Below are 20001 nucleotides of genomic sequence, written 5' to 3'. Positions count from 1 at the left end.
GCATACGTTCCCCCACCTCCATAAATTTAGAATTGAACCAAATTGATCTTTCACGATTCGGTTCGATTTCAAATCTCATTTTATTTTTTAAGATTTGTTGAGATGAACGCGGTTCTGATCTAAATTGGCAATTTCAATTCTCATTTTATTTTTTAAGATTTTTTAAAGATTCGTTGGAATCAATGCAGTTCTGATCTAATTAAATTGGAACCATATGGAACCAGATTGTGGAGAAAGAAACCTAACAAAATTTAATTATTGGTTATAACTTTAATTTCCATGACCCCCTTCTCAACCTCCAGGTTTGATGTTGGTTCTGCATACACCATAAATTTATATTTTCCTGAAGTAGATGGGATTTGTTGATTAAAAACAGGAGCCGGTACAATCCAAAAACGGGTATAAAATTAATGGAATTCAAAATTAATTTACGAGAGATTGTGATGGATGAACTTTCAATCATTTAAAATTTGGAATTTTTTTTTTTTAATGATACTGAAATTGAATTATGAAAACATGTCAAATTGAAATATAATCTAACATATTAATTTTAAAGTGTTAACAAATGATAAATACTCGAAACTTTTGCCCAACAGATAATACGACTTTTAGTTTAAGTAACATTCTTAAATAAGGGAGCAATTCTCTGGTAGAAGACTTATATATTTACATGAGTTGACTTATAAACAAGTTGGCTTTGGTTTAAAAAAGAAATTTGACTTGGCTTTACAAAAATAAAAGAGCCTAGTGGACGTATTCTAAGACCCTTTTTTCCCTGTAAATATAATTAATTATGCCCCACTAATAAAATAATCATGTTAAGGTGCATGTATCACTCTAAGCTACAGCTGTTTGCCCCCAATATTATTGCCCATTTTATGCACACAAAGGTCACACGCCGATATGTGTTTTATATATATATATATATACACGCACACTGACTAGGCAGACGTATATACAATTAATTATAACTTAAAGATCTAATCTTAATAGTCATTAATTACAATGAGATAAAATGATCAGAATGGAGGGGAAAAAATCATTTTTAAAAATCAAGCTTATCTCTAATTCAAGGAGTATTTATTAATTTAATAAATATTACTTTCTAACACCGATTGGGCTGTACAAAATAATGAATATTTACAACATTGCACATTTAAGTTCTTATACTACATATAGTATTTGTTTAAGTGCAATTTATTGAATTATTGCATCAAAGTTAAGCATATTTCAAAAACTTCTACCACTCCTTGCATATCTTTACATTAACCCTGTTGAAGATGAAGATGTGACTCATCTGGCACCGCTAAAATTATTATATATAACACTCTTTAGTCTAATATATATATATTTCTAATATATATAAATCAGGCAGGCTTTCATATTGTCTAAAATAACGGACTTTTCAACTGAACAAAACTCAATTAGTCAATTACACGTTATTACTTTATCAGATTTAACCATAGTTAATAATGTTAACTTTAATAGTCAATTTACCATAATTAGTCAATACCTTTATTCAGTCTCTTTCCTCTTTAATCTCTTCCATTTTCCTTGCAACCTTAACCACTACCGTCATGTCCACTATCTTCACCACTACTATCACAACACAACTACCATATTCATTCTCCAACATATGAGAATTAAAAAACAAAAAATATATAAATTTGAAAATTAATATAAATTTAAAATATTATTTTTTCTACATATAAAATAAATACGTGATTTTATGATGTCTAAAGGTCTTCATGATGTTATATTGTAATTATAAAATTAATGGGATGGTAAAGTAAAGTTTTTGATTGTTTACAAAAACAAAAAAAAACAAAAAACAAAAAGGAAGAAAGAAGAAGAAGAAGCAAAAGTTGAACAAGTTCCATACTATTTGAGTCTCGTGATTATTTTTCCTGTGTGCAGCCTTGTTGTGGGAAAAACAAAAGAAATGGGATAAAGAAGGGTTCTTATTAAATATATATTCAAATTCAGAATACATTGTTGCATATACTTTATATATTTGTTTTTTCTCACTCCTTGCCTTCCTTTTCACTAGTCTAGAAGATGCCAAAACTATAAAAAATGGTCTTGAATGGGCAATGAATCTGACCTATGTCATAGAATAAATTGACTATTAAAGCTAATATTATTAACTATAGTCAAGTCTAATAAAATAATAAAGTGTAATTGACTAATTGAGTTTTTGTTCGTTGAAAAGTTCGTTGTTTTGGATCGCATGAGAGCCTTCCTGTATATATATATATATATATATATATATATATAAACTCACACACAAACTTTTTTCCTGTAAAGAACAACTCTCTTAAAAGCATGGTTCACAATCGTGTTATTGGTTGGGATAGCGATTGCGGTGTAATGAATTCAGACGAACATCAATATAAATTAACCGAATCGACCGATTCATGGGAATGTTTAACAATATCGGTCCATGATAATCATGCTTGAAAGGAAAAATAATATCACTAAATTACAACTTTAGTGACCAATAATTTAAGTTTGCAAGGCAATTGATATTTACATGATATTATTATAATCCAAATGTCTAGAGTGTGCACGAATTTAAACACACGCCATTCATGCGAATGCTGACATACCAAGGAAGTCACACCCAAATAGCATTATTAAAATATATATATACACACACACACACACTAATATTACACTTTCTTTACCATCTTAATCTTTTGAAATAGACATTGATTAACAAAACTTTGCATGCCGACATTGTAGTGGTGATATAATATATTAACACATTTAATATATTTAGTTAGTTAGTACTCACACATATACCTCCCACTAAAGTTTAAATTATTTATTTTTATTTGAAAAATAAGAATTTAATACCACTAAATATTTACTTTCATTTGAAAAATAAGAATTTAATACGAACTCTTAGTAGCACTTGATCGTAAAAAAATCTTAAAGATGTAGACTGCTCACAAGTTTGTTTCCTGAAGCAGAGTGTAGAAGCAATCTGTATTTATGATAGTTGTTGGGTCATGCTTAGTTATAGGTCACGTCAAATAAGAAAGGTTTCCTTCAATATAGGAAAATCCCAACGAAAATAAATAACAGTCCTAACAAATACCCCTACAAATTCACAGAAAATAATTTTTTTTTTTTTTTAAATGAAAGATTCATCACAAACATTCCCTCGTTAGTCACTGAAAAATTAAATAAAAAGATTGCTTTATTTATCAACTTCTAGTAAATGAGATTAAAAGTTTGTTAACAAACTAAAATAAATTTTTTTCTAACTTAATTTAATCCTTTTAAAGTTTTAATGAATTTGTGAAGAAAAAAATTATTTAAATCATATAAGTCGTGTTCGATTTTAGACAAGAAAGTAAAAGGAATAGTCTTATAAAGCTCCTGCTATTGCAGGGTCTAGAACGGTTGGATAAGTTAAATCTATGTAACTTAATATGTCAGATTGTTTTTTATTTTTAAGAGACAATGAAACAATCTTATCGTTGTGTCTGGAATATGTAAATTCTAAAAGACAATAAAACAATCTTATCTAGTATGTGGTTCTGATAACGGCACATCAGGATTGTAATTTGAAAATACCATTTTTGAAAATACCTTTATAGGAGAAAAAATAAAAGAATTAAAGAAGATAAAGTCAATTAATAATCCAGCTAGCTCTTTTATGGGATACAGTTTACAAATTCAAGCCACCTTATAAGATTTCAACAATATAAATAGTCCACTGCAAAACAATATTCAATCAATCAATCTGTAGAGAGAGAGAGAGAGAGAATGGGGAGAGACTGCCATCCTTTGTTGAGGGGAGGGAGAAGACAGAGTAAATATGATCATGGGTTTTCGAGGTCAGATATGGAAACTCTGGCTAGCATTTGTGAGGTTTTCCTACCTTCTCTGCCTTTGAATAATAATAATAATAATTCTCTAGAGCTCACTGCACCAGGAAAGGACTGCCAAACCAACAACCCCATTCCATCCTTCCTCAAAGCTTCTGCCTCTCAATATCCAATACCTGACGAGGTGATAATTACTTGAAAACTCTCTCTCTCTCTCTCTATATATATATGTGTGTGTGTGTGTGTGTGTGTGTGTAAAAGATGGAGTTACTCCTACACTTCATTTTTTTAATTATGGTGTGTTGCATCCTATGTTGTGACTTATAACATATTTAAAGTGGGCATGGGAATTTTATCTATGTTTGTTGTACTTGTTGATTTCGATTAATGAAACCACATAATTATCAAAAAAAAAAAAAAAAAAGTGTAGGAGAATTTTATTTTTCTATTGTTTGAAGTGTCAGTATCTCTCTCTGTGACACTTCCACTTTGCAGACGACCAAAGTGTTGGATGTAGAGGTGTATCTCATAACGACTCATGAATTAGGATTCCCTGTACTGGAAGCTCTAGTGCGTGGACACAAGAGAGGATGGACATTACCCTCACATGGAGAGTGGTCCTAGAGACTCGTATGGGGTGATTTCACCCTCTCGATCTCGATCGACCAATCAGTACACAGGAGAGGATTTGGGTTGATATCTGGAACTCAAATTCTTTCTGGGTGCAAGAGGACACAGTTAGAATAACAAAATAATTGGCGTATTTATTACTGTATTGATCTCTAACGGATACGAATCTATATATTTATAAACACTTTGTTTTTGTTTTGGATTGAAAAAGGTTGCAACGAGAATAGCGAAGAGGGGATTTTTGGAAGCTGTGATATTGGTGAGAGTGGTTTTGAGAGTTCTGTCAACTAGGTTGGGGACTTTATTGCTTTGCGGGTCTCTCTGTTTTACTGATAAATGGCCATTCCTCAACAACTTCTCACATATCTCCCTCGACAAGAGAGAGCAGATTATTCAGAGATGCTTCAGAAATTGGCTTCTCATGCCCATCAGACTTGGATTTGTGTTGCTCAAATTAGTCTGTTTATTGGTCTTCTTCTCTCAGGTAAATTATAAGGCCTTTTCACACACACAACTCATCACTCAACTTAGTCTGTTTATTGTGTGTGTGCACACACACACACACACACACATTCACACACACAACTTTTGAATATGGTTTCTACATAGGTTACATAAATTTATGTATATATGTATGTGTATATCCCTTCTAATTTTCGGAACACTTTTATACATTAACAAGGTTTAAAACATGAAAATTTGAAAGCATAAAAAGGTAATTATCCTTGTCCAGTGTACTGGACACTTAAAAATTTCTAATGTTGAAATCAAAATCTTTCAAACAGAAAATAAGTTCAGAATCAGTGCAGCGAAAATTGAAGTAGACATATATACATTAACCAGACATTGAGAACCAACTAATCCATTAAGTGCCATAAACTAGAATTTAATTTTTTATTTTTAAGAAAAAAAGAAGTCAATGAAAGAATAGTACTACAATTCACAGGTACAATAATTTAATTCAATTGCTGGAGTAATAAAATGACATTAATGCTAGTCGTGATCCCTCTATTATTATTACTATTTGGATTGTTCTTATCATCAACATCGGAATCAATAAAGCAAAACAGGTAAGTAAGTGACAAATGTAGTAAAGCCATTACTTCACTTCAGAGGTAACCCAAAAATCTACACAAAATCAGAGTTTGTTATTTACCAAAAGAAGAAAAGAAATCAGAAAGTTTGTCCAGCTCAAGTTGGGTTCAACTCACCGTCCGTACCATAGGAGACCTGTAGCTATTAATATCAATTCACCCTACCCACCAACAGGGACCATAGTAGCCATTTTCTTTATTTATTGAGTGGGACTCATGTTTAGGTACACTGATCATAACAACTCATCCATCTCCTGAGATTCTGAAGAAAAATCTTGGATGATTGTTTTCTTAATCCACATATATATTCATAAATATTCAGTACAATATGCTCATATTTCTACCCTTCTAAAAGGGTTGTTTAATAATAATTGTTGTCGTTATCATTGTCATTTTCAACCCAATTAATTGATAAAAGACTTTTCAAACTATAGGCCTTATAATTTTATTAAATTGACCCGTAAGTTTTATGTTCAAGGTTTTTGGTATCCAGTATAATGAGACAGATGTATGTCCTTTTCTATATATTTTGTTTCAAAAAAAAAAAGGTTTCAGAAACATATCCTTTTTCATAATTGATCAAGGATCTTTTAGTTTCTCAAGTTGGAATAGAGAAATTTTCCTTGTTTGGAACTCAGAAAGAGCAAGTGAAATGAAAGGAAAATACTTAGATCTACAGAGAAGAAGCTATTTCTAAGCATTCTTGAGCATTTTTCTGTCCTACATCCTAGTGTAGTCTAGGGTAACAAATATGTAGATTAATAGCAACTTTGGACTGGACAGTATATGAGGGTAAACAGATACTATTATTAGAATAAAAGAGTGAAATTTGATTAATTGGAAAACCGGGTTTATCAGGTCTCAATACGGAATTGAGAAATAAGTACTTAGGATTACATTTCCCAGACCTGCTTCACTTAGCTACAAATGCTTCTAATTATGAAAGATCAGTCCAGGAGGAACAGGTTAAAAAGAATGCTTCTTATGGAACCTATTACAAATGCATTCTTGTGATACTTCATTCTCTTATCTCAAAATCTAATCGAATAATGTATGGAAGCAATTGTCTTACGTTCAATAGTTTTGACTTTAATTTTACCATTCTTTTTATAGGTTGGAGAAAATGTAGATAATCCTTCATGGGAAGCCATTGGGTATCATGTAGACACCAAAGAAAAGATACCAGAGGAAGGGAAGGAGAGGCCTCTTCAGAAAGGAATAGTAGAAACCATGCATGAGACTGAATCAAGCCTTGTTCATTCCCTCACCCAAAAAGGCCTCAAAGTCAGAGTAGATCCTAAAGAAAGCCTCTACAAGATCAAATGTGACGTTGTAATAGTTGGGTCAGGTTGTGGTGGAGGTGTTGCAGCTGCTGTTCTTGCAAGTTCAGGCCAGAAAGTCATCGTTCTTGAGAAAGGGAACTATTTCAGTAGTATAGATTATTCTTCGCTGGAAGGTCCTTCCATGGATCAACTATATGAATCAGGAACGATCCTTTCAACTCTTGATGGGAAAATGGTTATCCTGGCAGGATCAACAGTTGGAGGCGGCTCGGCTGTCAATTGGTCAGCATCTATCAAAACACCAAAGTATGTGCTCCGTGAGTGGGCCGAGGACTGTAAGATCCCATTCTTTGCAAGCCCTCAATATTTATCAGCCATGGATACAGTGTGTGAAAGAATTGGTGTAACAGAAAAATGTACGGAAGAAGGGTTCCAGAATCAAGTCCTCCGTAAAGGGTGTGAAAAACTTGGTCTTGAAGTTGAGGCAGTGCCACGAAATTCCTCAGAGAATCATTACTGTGGTTCTTGCTGTTATGGTTGCAGAACAGGAGACAAACAAGGGACAGACTCGACTTGGCTGGTTGATGCTGTGAATTGTGGTGCAGTGATAATAACAGGATGCAAAGCCGAGAGATTCATAATAGAAAAGAATGAGCACGGAAGGATAAGAAAAAAGAAATGCAGGGGAGTTATTGCAAAAATTTCAAATGAAAACATAGCAAAGAGACTGCACATTGAGGCCAAAGTAACAATCTCGGCATGTGGATCACTCTTGACACCCCCTCTGATGATATCTAGTGGTTTGAGAAACCAAAACATTGGTCGGAACCTTCACCTCCACCCTGTTCTGATGGCATGGGGATACTTTCCAGAGTCTAATTTAGAGCTCAAGGGAAAAAACTATGAGGGTGGGATAATCACGTCAGTACATAAGGTGGTGTCAGAGGAGTCCAACATAAGAGCCATTGTTGAATCTCCTGCTTTAGGGCCAGCATCATTTGCTGCATTATGTCCTTGGGAGTCTGGAATTGACATAAAGAATAGGATGCTGAAATATACTAGAACTGCTCATTTATTTTCAATGATTAGGGATCAAGGATCTGGAGAGGTAAAGTCAGAGGGAAGGATAAGCTATAACTTCAACACATTGGACAAAGAAGATATGAAGGCAGGGTTGCGGCAGGCATTGAGGATTTTGGTAGCCGCGGGAGCTGTTGAGGTGGGCACCCATCAGAGCGATGGGCAAAGAATCAAATGTGAGGGGATTAAAGAGAAGGAATTGGAGCAGTTTTTGGACACAGTTTATGCAGCTGAAGGGCCACAATCACTGGTGGAGAAGTGGACAACCTATTCCTCTGCCCATCAAATGGGGAGTTGTAGGATGGGGATCAACGAAAAGGAAGGTGCAGTTGATGTGAATGGCGAGAGTTGGGAAGCAGAAGGCCTATTTGTTTGCGACGCTAGTGTTCTCCCCAGTGCTGTTGGTGTCAATCCGATGATCACCATCCAATCAACTGCTTATTGCCTCTCGAAGAATATAGCAGTGTCTTTGAAAAAAGAAAAAGTTCTCTAAAAGTGTGTAGAGGCAGGAATAAAGATTATGCCCCAGTGTACAAGCAAGTATAAAGGTCATTGTTGAGGAGTTAGGCTTTAATGTTTGGTATCATTTTGCACAAAATGTCTAACTCCTAAATTGGAATATGTTTCCCTTATATTCGACCAAGCTTTAATCCGTAACCAAAGCAATGGTCCAAAAGTTTCATGCTTGATATCAGAAGAGAAAGGTTGCTTGTTTAATACAACAAAAATTGTACAACATCCAAATTTGGACGCCTTAGCATTGCTCTTAATATAAATAAGAAACATTCAGTAAAAGGAGCAATACTCATATGTTCTTTGATGGTGATTGCTCTTATCTATACATATATATATATAATAGAGACTAAGGAGTTCTTGCATTTTCTTACCATTCTTTGGACCACTTTGCCCGACCATTCCAATTATTCAATAAATGCATGCTAATTAAACAATTTCCTTTTTTATTCTTTATAAATTTTTAAAATTAATTTAAAATAAGTCCACTTCCTTTTAGGTCGGATTTCATAAAGAAACAATTCAAGTAACTTGTCAATCTTATCTTTAATTTTTCCCTTTTTGGCCTAAAGCTGTTGCTTGCACTTTTTTGTAATGGCATATTCCCTTTTATCTAATAAGGTGAGGCTCTGCCATTTCCAGTGGCATAACAAACAACACCTATATGTTCTAAATCCTGTTTAAAAAACAGAAGATGAAAATGGAATAATTACTTAGTGTTTCTCTAGTTTTTATATATATACTTCATGGGACCTAAATTTCTATACATACGTGTTTCAATAAGAGAGCAAACTCATATCAAACAGTAGAGAATGGAAGTAGTGATTGTCTTGTTTTAATTTCTCTTTACCAATACAAACATCATCTACCAACTTCAAATCGCTACTAGGGTAAATCAATGGACAGAGAAGATACATAAAATGATTTTTTACATTGTAGATACTAGTGTGAAAAAGGAAAAGAAAACAGATAAAGAAGTAATCAAGAGGTATGTCAGTAATAGGAGTCTGTATGCATAGAAGTTAGAAACTTAATGCTGTTGGCAAATTTGTAAAAGATAAATTAGGCAAACATTCCAACTTGACATGTATTTCAAATTTTCAGAACACAGAATTTGCATAAGAAATCAATAAAATAAAAATAAAAATAATTCTTAAGAGAACACCTGATTGTTTCTGCTTCAATTCATCAAAGAATTGAGATTTATGGAAAAACACCGTGGTTAAAATCTGATAGAAGGTGTACATGCCTGACTTCGTACAGATTTGCTCCTCCTTTTCCATCTACCACTTGAAGTCTTCTTCTAAATGGTTATGGCAGCTCTCGCTATGATCTTCAATCACCGGGGTGAAGGTTCAAAATAACAATAAAGGAATTAAGATGAGGACAGTACTATAACAATTACACATAACAGTAAAAATAACCATGATTTGTTAAAGCTCATGAGATTTCAAACATCAAATTGCAAAAAAGATGAGAATGTTACATCAAAAACAAAATAAGAGACATGTAAAAGTAACTTAATGGTTGAATCATACATCAATACGGGAAATTAGTGAAGATGTATGAAAACGTTTTTGATTTCTCCATTTAGATAAAAATATGAAATGGATAGACAATAAACTTACACAGAGAGAATGGCTAGCAGAGGACCGATCAGTTTGGTGCATCACTTATAGGTTGAAAAATCAAGAAATGTGTTGTTTAGAAAGAGTGTAAAATTGTATGCATATGAGTAAAAAAAAAACTACTTTAGGCAAGTCTAAACATTATGGCATATAAAAATAATTAAATAAAAAGGATTGGTTCAGCCTTGAGAAAGCACAACACCTGATTTTATCATAGAAATGGACGAAAGGCACATGTTGGATTTTGTAGTGATCAGCTCCTTCTTTTCCATCTACCACTTGAAGTCTTCGAGCAAATGCTTCTGGCATTTTCCTTATATGCAAATCCTGGAGCTTGTTGACGAATCTCAATCCATCGGGAACCATCTTCAATCTCAAGCATTCTTGAAATAATAAATCAATAAGATTGGGCATGGCTCCTTCATCCACCCTCCACTCCTCCAAGTTGAATAAACCCCAGAGGTGTAGATATTTAAGTTGAGGGAAACCGTTCTCAGAGCAAACCATTTTCACTCCCACAAAGGAGCGTTCGAGCAGGCGGACTCCTTTTAAGTTAGGCAACTTCTCCAGTGTTGGCATTGGGTCCTGGGTGAGTTTACAACAACAAAATTCTAAATGGGTGAGGCTAGGAGAGAATAAGTGGTGTTCTGGAAACTTGCTTATAACCCCTATTATGTCCAATTCAATAAGATGATGACACTCTAACAGGCCTCTCAAAAGAATTAGATCTTCTTCCGCATCAAACTCATAATAAATAATAATTGTCAAGTGGCGTAGCCGGTGGTTCGTGGTGCTACTGCTGCTTAGATAATTGATGATGGCCATCACGTTCGATCTCTTTTCATAAAGGATTTCTACTTTTAGTTTTGTAAGATTGGTTAGCTTGAATAGGTCTTTAAAAGCAAATCGTGTTGTATTGAAGTTTTCCAGTATCTCCAGCTTGCTCAACCCATCCAATCTATTCCATTTTCTTTCGTCTCTTGTACTTCTATTAAGATACAGATGTGTCAAGCTTTTTATCTTCCATAAGACATTTGGTATTACCAATTTGTCATTATCCCGTAAATCTAGGGTTTGCAAGTATCTCAAGTTGTCTATAGATGATGGCAATTCATTGAGCGAACAAAATCTGAAACTCAAATATCTCAAGTGGATTAGCTTTTCTATCGCTGCTCTGACTAAGTCCTTGTCTTTAGGATACGTCAACTCCATCAAGCTGTAGAACTCTTAACACTTTGAAGCCTTCCAAATGGGATACCGGCATAAATAACTCTGTCGAGCAATTCACGTGGCCGTTTACTGGAAATCTCTGAAAGAATAATAGAGATCGAAGGTGCTGCTGAGATGCTAGGTATGCAGGAGGAACCCACTTATCTTCATTATCACTGTTGGACAAAAGGATGGTAAGTCTGCGTACTTTGCAATTTGATGAAAATGATGAAGTCGAATCCAAAAGTTTTGTCTCCTTTCCAGGCCGGGTATCAATTAAATCGAGGAAATTTACTTCTTTCACCTTTGACAAGCATAATTCCCTCATCCTGTCGTGAAGTCTGCAATATTCATTCTCCTCCCAAGACTCCTGTACTCCCAACCGAATCATGTACCTCTGTGCCAATTCACATATATAACGCTGCCCAACATCCATCAATGTTTCTTCCTCTGCCATGTCATCTGACAATACCAAACCTTCAGCAATCCACAATTGACATAATCTCTCTGTACCCAAATTACAATTTTGTGGGAAACTGCCTAAATAAAGAAAGCATCGCTTTAACTGATATGGTAATTCATCGTAACTTAAAGCTAACACTTGTGATACTCCACCACGTTGTTGTCCGATGCTTGTGCCCCTACTTATGTATGAATTAATATTTCCAAGCACCTTCTCCCACTGGCACGTATGTTTTTTTACCAAAATGCCTCCCAGCAAAACAACAGCTAATGGTAGACCTCCACAGTGTCCAACCATTTGCCTCCCTAACTCCTCCAACTTTTTGTCATGTCTAATATGTGCACAATTAAAAAATTAAAAAAAAAAAAAAAAAGTCCAATTAAAATCGAGTTTATAGAATGTAAATTTAACAAAGATTCGGACATTAATAATATAATAATATAAATTCACAACCGAAAGGTTACTCAAAATAACCAATTTTAGTACCTAGGGTCGATAATACAAAATGATGGAGAGGTAAATAATGGCATAACTAGTAGAATTGGTGCGGATTAGACAAAATGGAGGCTAACTAGTGGGATATCATGTGATAAAAGAATAACACATAAGCTAAAAGGAAAATTTTATAGAACCGTTGTTAAACCAACTATATTGTATGCAGTGGAGTGTTGGGCGATAAAAAAGGGGGAAACAAAAAACAAAGAAAGGAAATGTTAAGATGGATGAGTGGTGTGTACAAGACATAGGTTCATTAATGAAAATGTAGGAGGAAAATTAGGTGTAGTACCACTTATCAAAAAAAATTAGGTGTAGTACCCATTTGTGAGAAAATTAGAAAGAGTAGACTTAGATGTTTTGGACAAATACACAGGATTCCCAGAGATGTTCCAGTAACAGCAAAACTAGTTATACTAGAAGGTAAGAGACGGAGAGGGCAGCCATTAGGTGAAATCATGACATGTGATAGAAAAGATTGAAAAGAGAATTCATGTGATCGACTCCATTCATATAGGATTAAGGCAAGGATGATGATAATGATGATGATGAACAGAAGTCATAAGACAAGGTGACCCCTCTCACTTTACCTGCTCCTTATGATAATGGAAGTCTTGGCAAGGATACTGAGAGAGGCTGCTACACATAGAAACTTCATACTCGACTAGAGATGCAACAAGTTTAAACTCACTAATGTTTTGCAAATGTCTTCATTGTGTTTAGTGCAGGGAAGCTCTACTATGTGGAAGTTTTAAATTCGAATATAATAGAGAACTTCAGTAATTGATCTAGCATCTTTGCCAATATTAAAAGGTCTATTATTTTTTTCTGCGCCGTCCCTAGTGTAAAACAGGGCTTCATTCTCCTATTTACAGACTTGTCTTAAAGCAAATTTCCAGTAAGATACTTAGGAGTTCCATTAATTTAATGATTTAGTTGACATAATCACCAAAAGATTTCAATCTAGACTAGTCACTAGCTGTCGAGTTTCAGTTGATCAATTTCTAACTTATTTTCTCTTAATTTTCGCAACAAATTAGATATGTAATAACAATGTAACGATGGGAAGTGGGGATAATAAGTTACCTGAACCATCCGTTCTTCTAAATGCTTTCTTTTGAAGCAGCTCCCAACTTTCAACTTCTGTCAAAAATCGTGGTTCATGGAGGAATCCATGTGGATCCACATGCAAAGCCACTTCTTTATTCCGGGTCGTAACTAATAATTTGCTACTGCTTGTCACTGCAATAAAAAAGGCAGACCGCAGGATGTCCCAATCCTCCACTGTCCAAATATCATCCAAAACTATGAAGCATTTTTTATTCTGTTGGACTTCACGAAGCAACCTCACTAGCTCATTGTCTCTCATGTTGTGAATCTCATCCTTCCTCTCTGGTACAAGTTTAATTAGGATCTCTTGGAGAACATCATGCATTTGGAGATCCTGAGATATACAAGCCCAAGCAACACCATCGAAGTGACGCTTCACATCCTCATGGTTGTAGACATTTTGAGCAAGACTAGTCTTGCCCAAACCACCCATACCACATATTAGAACAGTTCGATAGTAGTCATTTTTCCTCTCTTCATTCACCAAATGTCTGACCAATTTCTCGACATTGTCCTCCAAGCCTATGAGATCCGGTTCAGCGACATGGGAATAAGTCCGCCGTAGCAAACGCTTTCTTTCGTGTGCTGAACTCGATGAGCCTTCTCCTTCCTCTGTAGATCTTATACCATAAGTTTGTAAAGATGTGGAGAGTTCAGAAATCCTGGCTCTAATAGCCTTGATCTCTGAGCCAACCTTGTGCCGGTCTCTACATTCAACAAAGATGCAAGCTAAACTTTTGAGAAAGTAACATTGGCTATTACCTTCTCTCCTCTCCCTCTTGAATGCAACTCGGAGGACAAAAGTTTCAACAACATCTTCAACATCATAAGCAATGTCTTCAATCTCTAGAACAAAGTTGCGCTCCGTTGCTCCTTCTTTATGCTTTGCATCCGCATCTTTTAGAAAGCATTTCATCCGCCCTAGCTCAGTTTGAATTGCCATAACCTGAGTGCGTACTCCGGTTAACAGTTTTGCTTCTTCAATCAACCAATCCCCAATCCTTTCAACAACAAAAGAGACAACAGGCTCAGCCAATATCTCCATGTTGATCGAATTATAGGTATAAACTATCGATGAATAGGACCTTATAAATGTTTCTTTGTTAGTAGAAATGTTGGTAGGAACAGGTCTTCTTCATAGTTGGACTATTTATATCAGAGCTGATCATCCCAATTGGTCGGTGGACCATCTTCGATCCCAAGGTTCGTCTTAATTATCATACTAAACATAAAAAATTAAACAACTTGCAGAAAAGAAAATTGGTATATATAACCAGTTGCATTGTCTGACCATAGCCCAGGTGAACCTGTTTTTTGATAATCTTTACTCCTGTTTTCATTTACTAAACCACAAAACAATGCACTTATTTACTAATGATGCTGATATATCTCAATTTTATATTCCAGTTCATTACTTGTATCATTAATTAGTGTGATTTGGATCGTGCTAAAGTTGAGAAAACAAGAACTAGGTACATCTACCCAACCCAAACAAATAACAAGTCACGTGATATGGAATATAGCTGTTTTAAAACACCTCTATAATTTACATTTTGTGCTAATTACACTCCTGTGTTATAAATTTCAAAATGTTGTAGGGACTGCGATTAGACCACGACCGTTAAGTGGTCATGTGCATTTTAAAGGAGTCGAAAACCTATCCTTTTATGTATCTCGAAAATGCCCCTCGCCCTATTCCCTCCCTCTATATTCGCCCTCTCTCAGCCGTCTCTCCTATCTCTCTCTCCGTCTATCGCAGCATGGGTTCGTCGATCGAGCAGAGGTTGAATGAGGTATTGAAACCTCCATGAAATTATCCTAAACTTACAATAACCCCAACTCACCTTACAAATACATACATATACACAAATATGTGAATGTGTGAGTGTTTGTGTATATATATAGAGAGAGAGTGTGTATATATATAATTATATATGTATGTGCGATGTCCTGCTCACCTTCGCCTTGTCCTTGTCCTTCTTCTTCTCCTTCGCCGGCGGCCACACCCTCCGAGCTCCCTTCGCTGCTGCTCATTGAACTCCTCTACAACCAAAAAATCGATTCAGATCTGAATTGATTGCAAAGAACTTCCTGTTGCCGAAGAAGATGAGGAATGGTCTGAAAGTGTTGGCCGTTAGGAATGGGAATAAACCAATAGGAAGTTGTATTAGTAAGATCGGGTTCGATTAGGCGTGCGAGTCTTCGTCGGCGTCAATGGGTGTGCCAATCTAAGAGGGGTGAGAGAAAGAGAGAGAGGGGGCAATCCATTGAATGGGTATTGGGTCATTTCGCAACTGACAGTTTAGGAATTATTTACACCTGAATTGATTGTCACTTGTGAGGGAGTTTTAATTAATTAAAATTAATTCGTTTTTTATTCAAAAATGAGCAAATTTGATTTACACTTATTTTTTTTTGTGAAATACGGACACGGGACACAGTAGACAAATCTCACGAGGATACTGACAAAAAAAAAATGCAAGCAATTAAGAATAAATAAACAATTGACTTTAAAAAAAACAATTGTGGAAACAAAATATTCCAGAAATATCCTCAAGAGTCGAATCCAAAATTTAAAACTTTCTAAATCCCTCCAAATTATTATCTAAACGGACCCTAAACCTTCCATTCAGAATAAGGAGACACAGGAGTTGGGCTGGTCCGTTAGATAAAGGAGGTGGGATGGTCCGTTAGCAGATCTCAAAGCCCAAACAAGGTTAGTGACACGGATCATTTCCATTTTCTCTCCACAATTCTAATTTTGATTTTTTTCTTTTCCTTTTTTCCACTCGTAAGAAATTCACACGTTGATTTGTTCATGGGAAAACTTGAACCTTCACCATCTACTATGAAATGCAGATGAAATATCACGGGTTAGTGGAAACAAAATTTAATTGGGTGATATAAAGTACTATAATCATATAATGAAAAACACAATGTGAACCAGGCCTTAAACAACGGCGATGAGTGCATGGTGGGCCTCACAGGGCTTGTGTTTGCTTTGGCACTGCAAAAGTGGATTTTCCATGTAATAAAGGCCCACTTAAGTGTGTCAACTGTCACAATGTGACATTACATCATTCATATCCATAATTTGTTAATCAAGTCAAAAAGCAAAAACCTACAAACAAATACGAGTAATTAAAAGCAGCATTCATGTTTGTCCCATGCAATGATTTAACCCAACTTATAACCCATTTGATTTCACGATCTTACGATTTTACAACATCACATGTGAAATCTATAAGATCCTCAAATCTAATGTCTTATAATTTAGTGAACCACTAAATGTAGGATTGTCACAGGAACTACACATCCGCTTATTTTTATAAATGGATAGCGTTATCCCAATGCTAAGCTCTTGCAGAATTTAAAAAAAATCGGATGTGTGCGATTCTACTTTCATGTGAAAAGGTTAAAACTTTTAATTACTTGTGTCAATTCGCTAACTCGGTCATGGGATCCACCATTATGGTACCTGTGAATTCCACCATCATTTTTAACTACTTGGTCAAGTTGTTAACTTAATCATAAGTTGTAATGGGATCCACGGTTATGATAAGTGTGAATCCCGCCACCAATTGTGCTTAATTTCATAGTTCAACTTGATTAAAATAGCATCACGCTTGATAATACAATCTAAATCAATGTTATAACTTACATAAATATATAATGTCAGAAAATTATGTACAAATAAATTTTAATTTTCGTATCTTTATTTGACTTCCCCAGTCCTAAAATTAGTTTCACTCCAAAATTTGTAAGTAGTAAATTGAAGAAAAAATCAAAACCAGTCATGTAATTAACATTTTGGTCCCAACAAAGTCATGAGGGTGACGGTGAAAGCTAAACAAATTGGGACCAGAAAGAAGATTGCAACCAAAGAGGATTTTTTTTTATTATTATTATTTTTTTTTTTTTTTCGGCGCAAAAGAGGGGTTTAGTTGGGTTAGCAGCATCTTGGACTGACTTTCAATTTTCCAAAGATGCCACCTAAAAGAATCACGCAATTCTACATATGAGAGCTCGAGACTTGTACAAAGAATCACATCATAGTTTGGAAAAATAAAATAAAATTCTGATGCGATATAAATCTTCTTTATTCTAAAAGAGAATAAGCTAGAGTTGTTACTCAATTTATTATTTATTCTAGACTAGGCACTACCAGTCTATCAAGCAACTGAAACTATACATATACATATGTGCGCGTATATATATATATATGATAGAGACTAGAGAGAACTTGCTCATTCAGAAACATAAATTTACCTTATCACGTTGGCCTATGTTAAGTATTTTTTAATGATAACAGAATTATAATAGTACCCACTTAAACTTTATGGATCTAAAAATGCAAAGTAATGGTGTTTAGTTATGATAATTTTTCATAATATTCTTGAAAAACTTTCATACTAATCAATCAAAATTAAAAATTAATTAAACCTTATATACACTACTTTCTTTTTTTTTTTTTTTTTTTTAACCCTTAATTTTTCTGTAACTAAAGAGAATTCAAACAATCATTTTTCAAGTTTAGAAATTATAAGAGATACTGCTAAGTTACAATTCTTGGTTTAAATAAGATTTTAAAACAAAAAAATCGAAATAATAATGGTGAGAAAAAATTTTAAAAATATTGATATAAAGCTACTGGTGCCAATTAGTGGAGTGATTTTCACACACACACACAAACAAAAATATATATATATATATATATAATTCAAATGTATTCAAATATGGTGAGGAGGATTTAAGTCTGTCGTTGTTTATGGTAGTGACTGCGAGCATTTAGGTGCAACAAATTAAAGAAGTATTATTAATGCATCCCAATGGTCCTATTTGTACAACTTAGTACCAGACCCACCAAATTGGGACCAGCACGTGAATTTTGTATGCAATGACGCAAATTAAGATAAATTATTAACCATACATGGTTCAAAAGTTGTACAACATTTGAAAAATCTTGAAACATTTGAATTTAACTTAAAATGTCAAGATTTTTCAGTCTAACCACACACAAGTTCAAATTTTCGTACAATTATTTTACAGAGAAAGTCATGAGGACTAATATTGCATTAAAATGTGCTGCCAGTTGCCACCATGAGACCTTCTTAACTACTCTATTTTATATATGTATAAATTCCCTTGTCAAATACTACTCTATTATATATATACACACATCACACTCGTATCAGCAACCAAGGTTTACTTGGAATGAAGTAATTAATAATAATTTTAAAAAAGCAGGCTTGATTTATAATTTTAAAAATAATTTTCAAAAATTCAAAAAATAGAAAACAGTTTTTAAGGAATTATAAAGATTATTCTCTGAAAACAAATATTTTTATAATTAAATTTTCAGAAAACTGAACCAAGCAGAATTTTTTTTTACAGCTTTCTGTTTTTAGTTTTTCGAGAATAGAAAATTGTTTTCATGATTACAAATCAAACAAGCCTTATAATTTTGTGTACAGTTTTCTGTTAACGGTTCTCACATTTATAAACCAAGCAGGCCATAAACTTTATAAGAAGAAGACTTTTATTATTTTTTTATTGTGTTGACAATGGATGAATTATCAAATTTATCCATAGTGGGTTTATAGTAATGTGATGATTTACTTTTTATAAATTCAATGCAAGGAAGTTAAAATGGTAACGTTACAAAAAATATATAGCATATTGATTTTTCAAACGTGTGACACTTATTTTTTGTTTAGTGAAGAATATAAAGGCGTTTAAGTGAAGAGTTTAAGTGAAGAATATAAAGGCGTTTCACATAGACATTTTTGTTTTGAAGTATCAAATGTATCCATGCACGAATCTGTGAAGGGCTCAGTGGGACATCGTTCCCACTGAAATTTTTTATTATTATATTTTATATCTCTAAATTTATATTTTTTTGTATTTATACCAATAAAATTTTAAAATTACTCTTACTAAAATTATGACAAAAACCCTTTTATATAAATTTTGACTCCATCCTATGAATTCCTAGATCCGTGGGATGTATCCAAAATGAAATCAATAATAAAAAAAAAAGTTTAGATGCATGCAATTCAAAGTGTGCACGCGAGATGGGTTGATACCATAGTATACTCCACTGAGTCGGGACAAAAAAAAACTCAACGTGCACCATGCACGCACACACACCGAAGTGCGCGCTCAACGAAATCATTTATCATGCAAACTGACCAGCACAACAGAATATCCAACCATCCACCTTCTCTCTCCCTACCTCCAAATTTCAAGTTAGTTACAATACCTATCTGTCTATCTCTATCTTCCATATATATAATATATATCACATGTAACACATGCATGTATATATATATGTGTGTGTGTGTATATGTGTGTGAACCTTACAATTATATATGCACACACATGATTAAAATATGAACTTGCAGCTTTTAGCTACATGTATGCACATGGAAGTACACAACATTCATGCAATGCATGTCCTCGCATAACTAACCTTCACCATTTTTGTCACATGACCATTTACCACAAATTTTTTTCACTACTCTTCATATAATAACCATGTTCTACCACCATTTACAGGCACATGTGTGTGATTTAGTGCTTCTATATATATATATATATACACACACGTATATATGTGTATGTATGCAATATGCATGCAGGAGCACAAAATGAAAA

General features: G+C 34.2%; 1 protein-coding gene and 1 pseudogene across 1 annotated transcript; one reads left to right on the top strand and one right to left on the bottom strand.

Annotated features, from left to right (window-relative positions):
• The first annotated feature begins 3711 nt into the window (after nucleotides 1-3711).
• LOC132274972 (long-chain-alcohol oxidase FAO1) lies at nucleotides 3712-8721 on the top strand. The gene is made up of 3 exons (XM_059776344.1): nucleotides 3712-4023; nucleotides 4681-4953; nucleotides 6677-8721. Exons 1-3 carry the CDS (start codon nucleotides 3778-3780, stop codon nucleotides 8417-8419), a joined length of 2262 nt encoding a protein of 753 aa, XP_059632327.1. The 5' UTR covers nucleotides 3712-3777; the 3' UTR covers nucleotides 8420-8721.
• A 725-nt stretch (nucleotides 8722-9446) lies between these two features.
• LOC132273109 (putative disease resistance protein At1g50180) lies at nucleotides 9447-15713 on the bottom strand (annotated as a pseudogene).
• Nucleotides 15714-20001: the final 4288 nt, after the last annotated feature.

The sequence above is a fragment of the Cornus florida genome, unplaced genomic scaffold (assembly GCF_030987335.1).
Source record: "Cornus florida cultivar Cherokee Brave unplaced genomic scaffold, ASM3098733v1 CherokeeBrave_3.0.0_Hap2_Chr09, whole genome shotgun sequence".
Classification (NCBI taxonomy): domain Eukaryota; kingdom Viridiplantae; phylum Streptophyta; class Magnoliopsida; order Cornales; family Cornaceae; genus Cornus; species Cornus florida.
The sequence above is the reverse complement of the archived record's forward strand: the minus strand, read 5'-3'. Positions and strand labels throughout refer to the sequence as shown.

Coding starts and splice junctions, on each gene's coding strand:
- LOC132274972 (XM_059776344.1), top strand. CDS start 3,778: ATGGGGAGAGACTGCCATCCTTTGTTGAGGGGAGGGAGAAGACAGAGT. Junction 4,024..4,680: donor AATATCCAATACCTGACGAG/GTGATAATTACT, acceptor GGATTGAAAAAG/GTTGCAACGAGAATAGCGAA. Junction 4,954..6,676: donor TATTGGTCTTCTTCTCTCAG/GTAAATTATAAG, acceptor TTCTTTTTATAG/GTTGGAGAAAATGTAGATAA.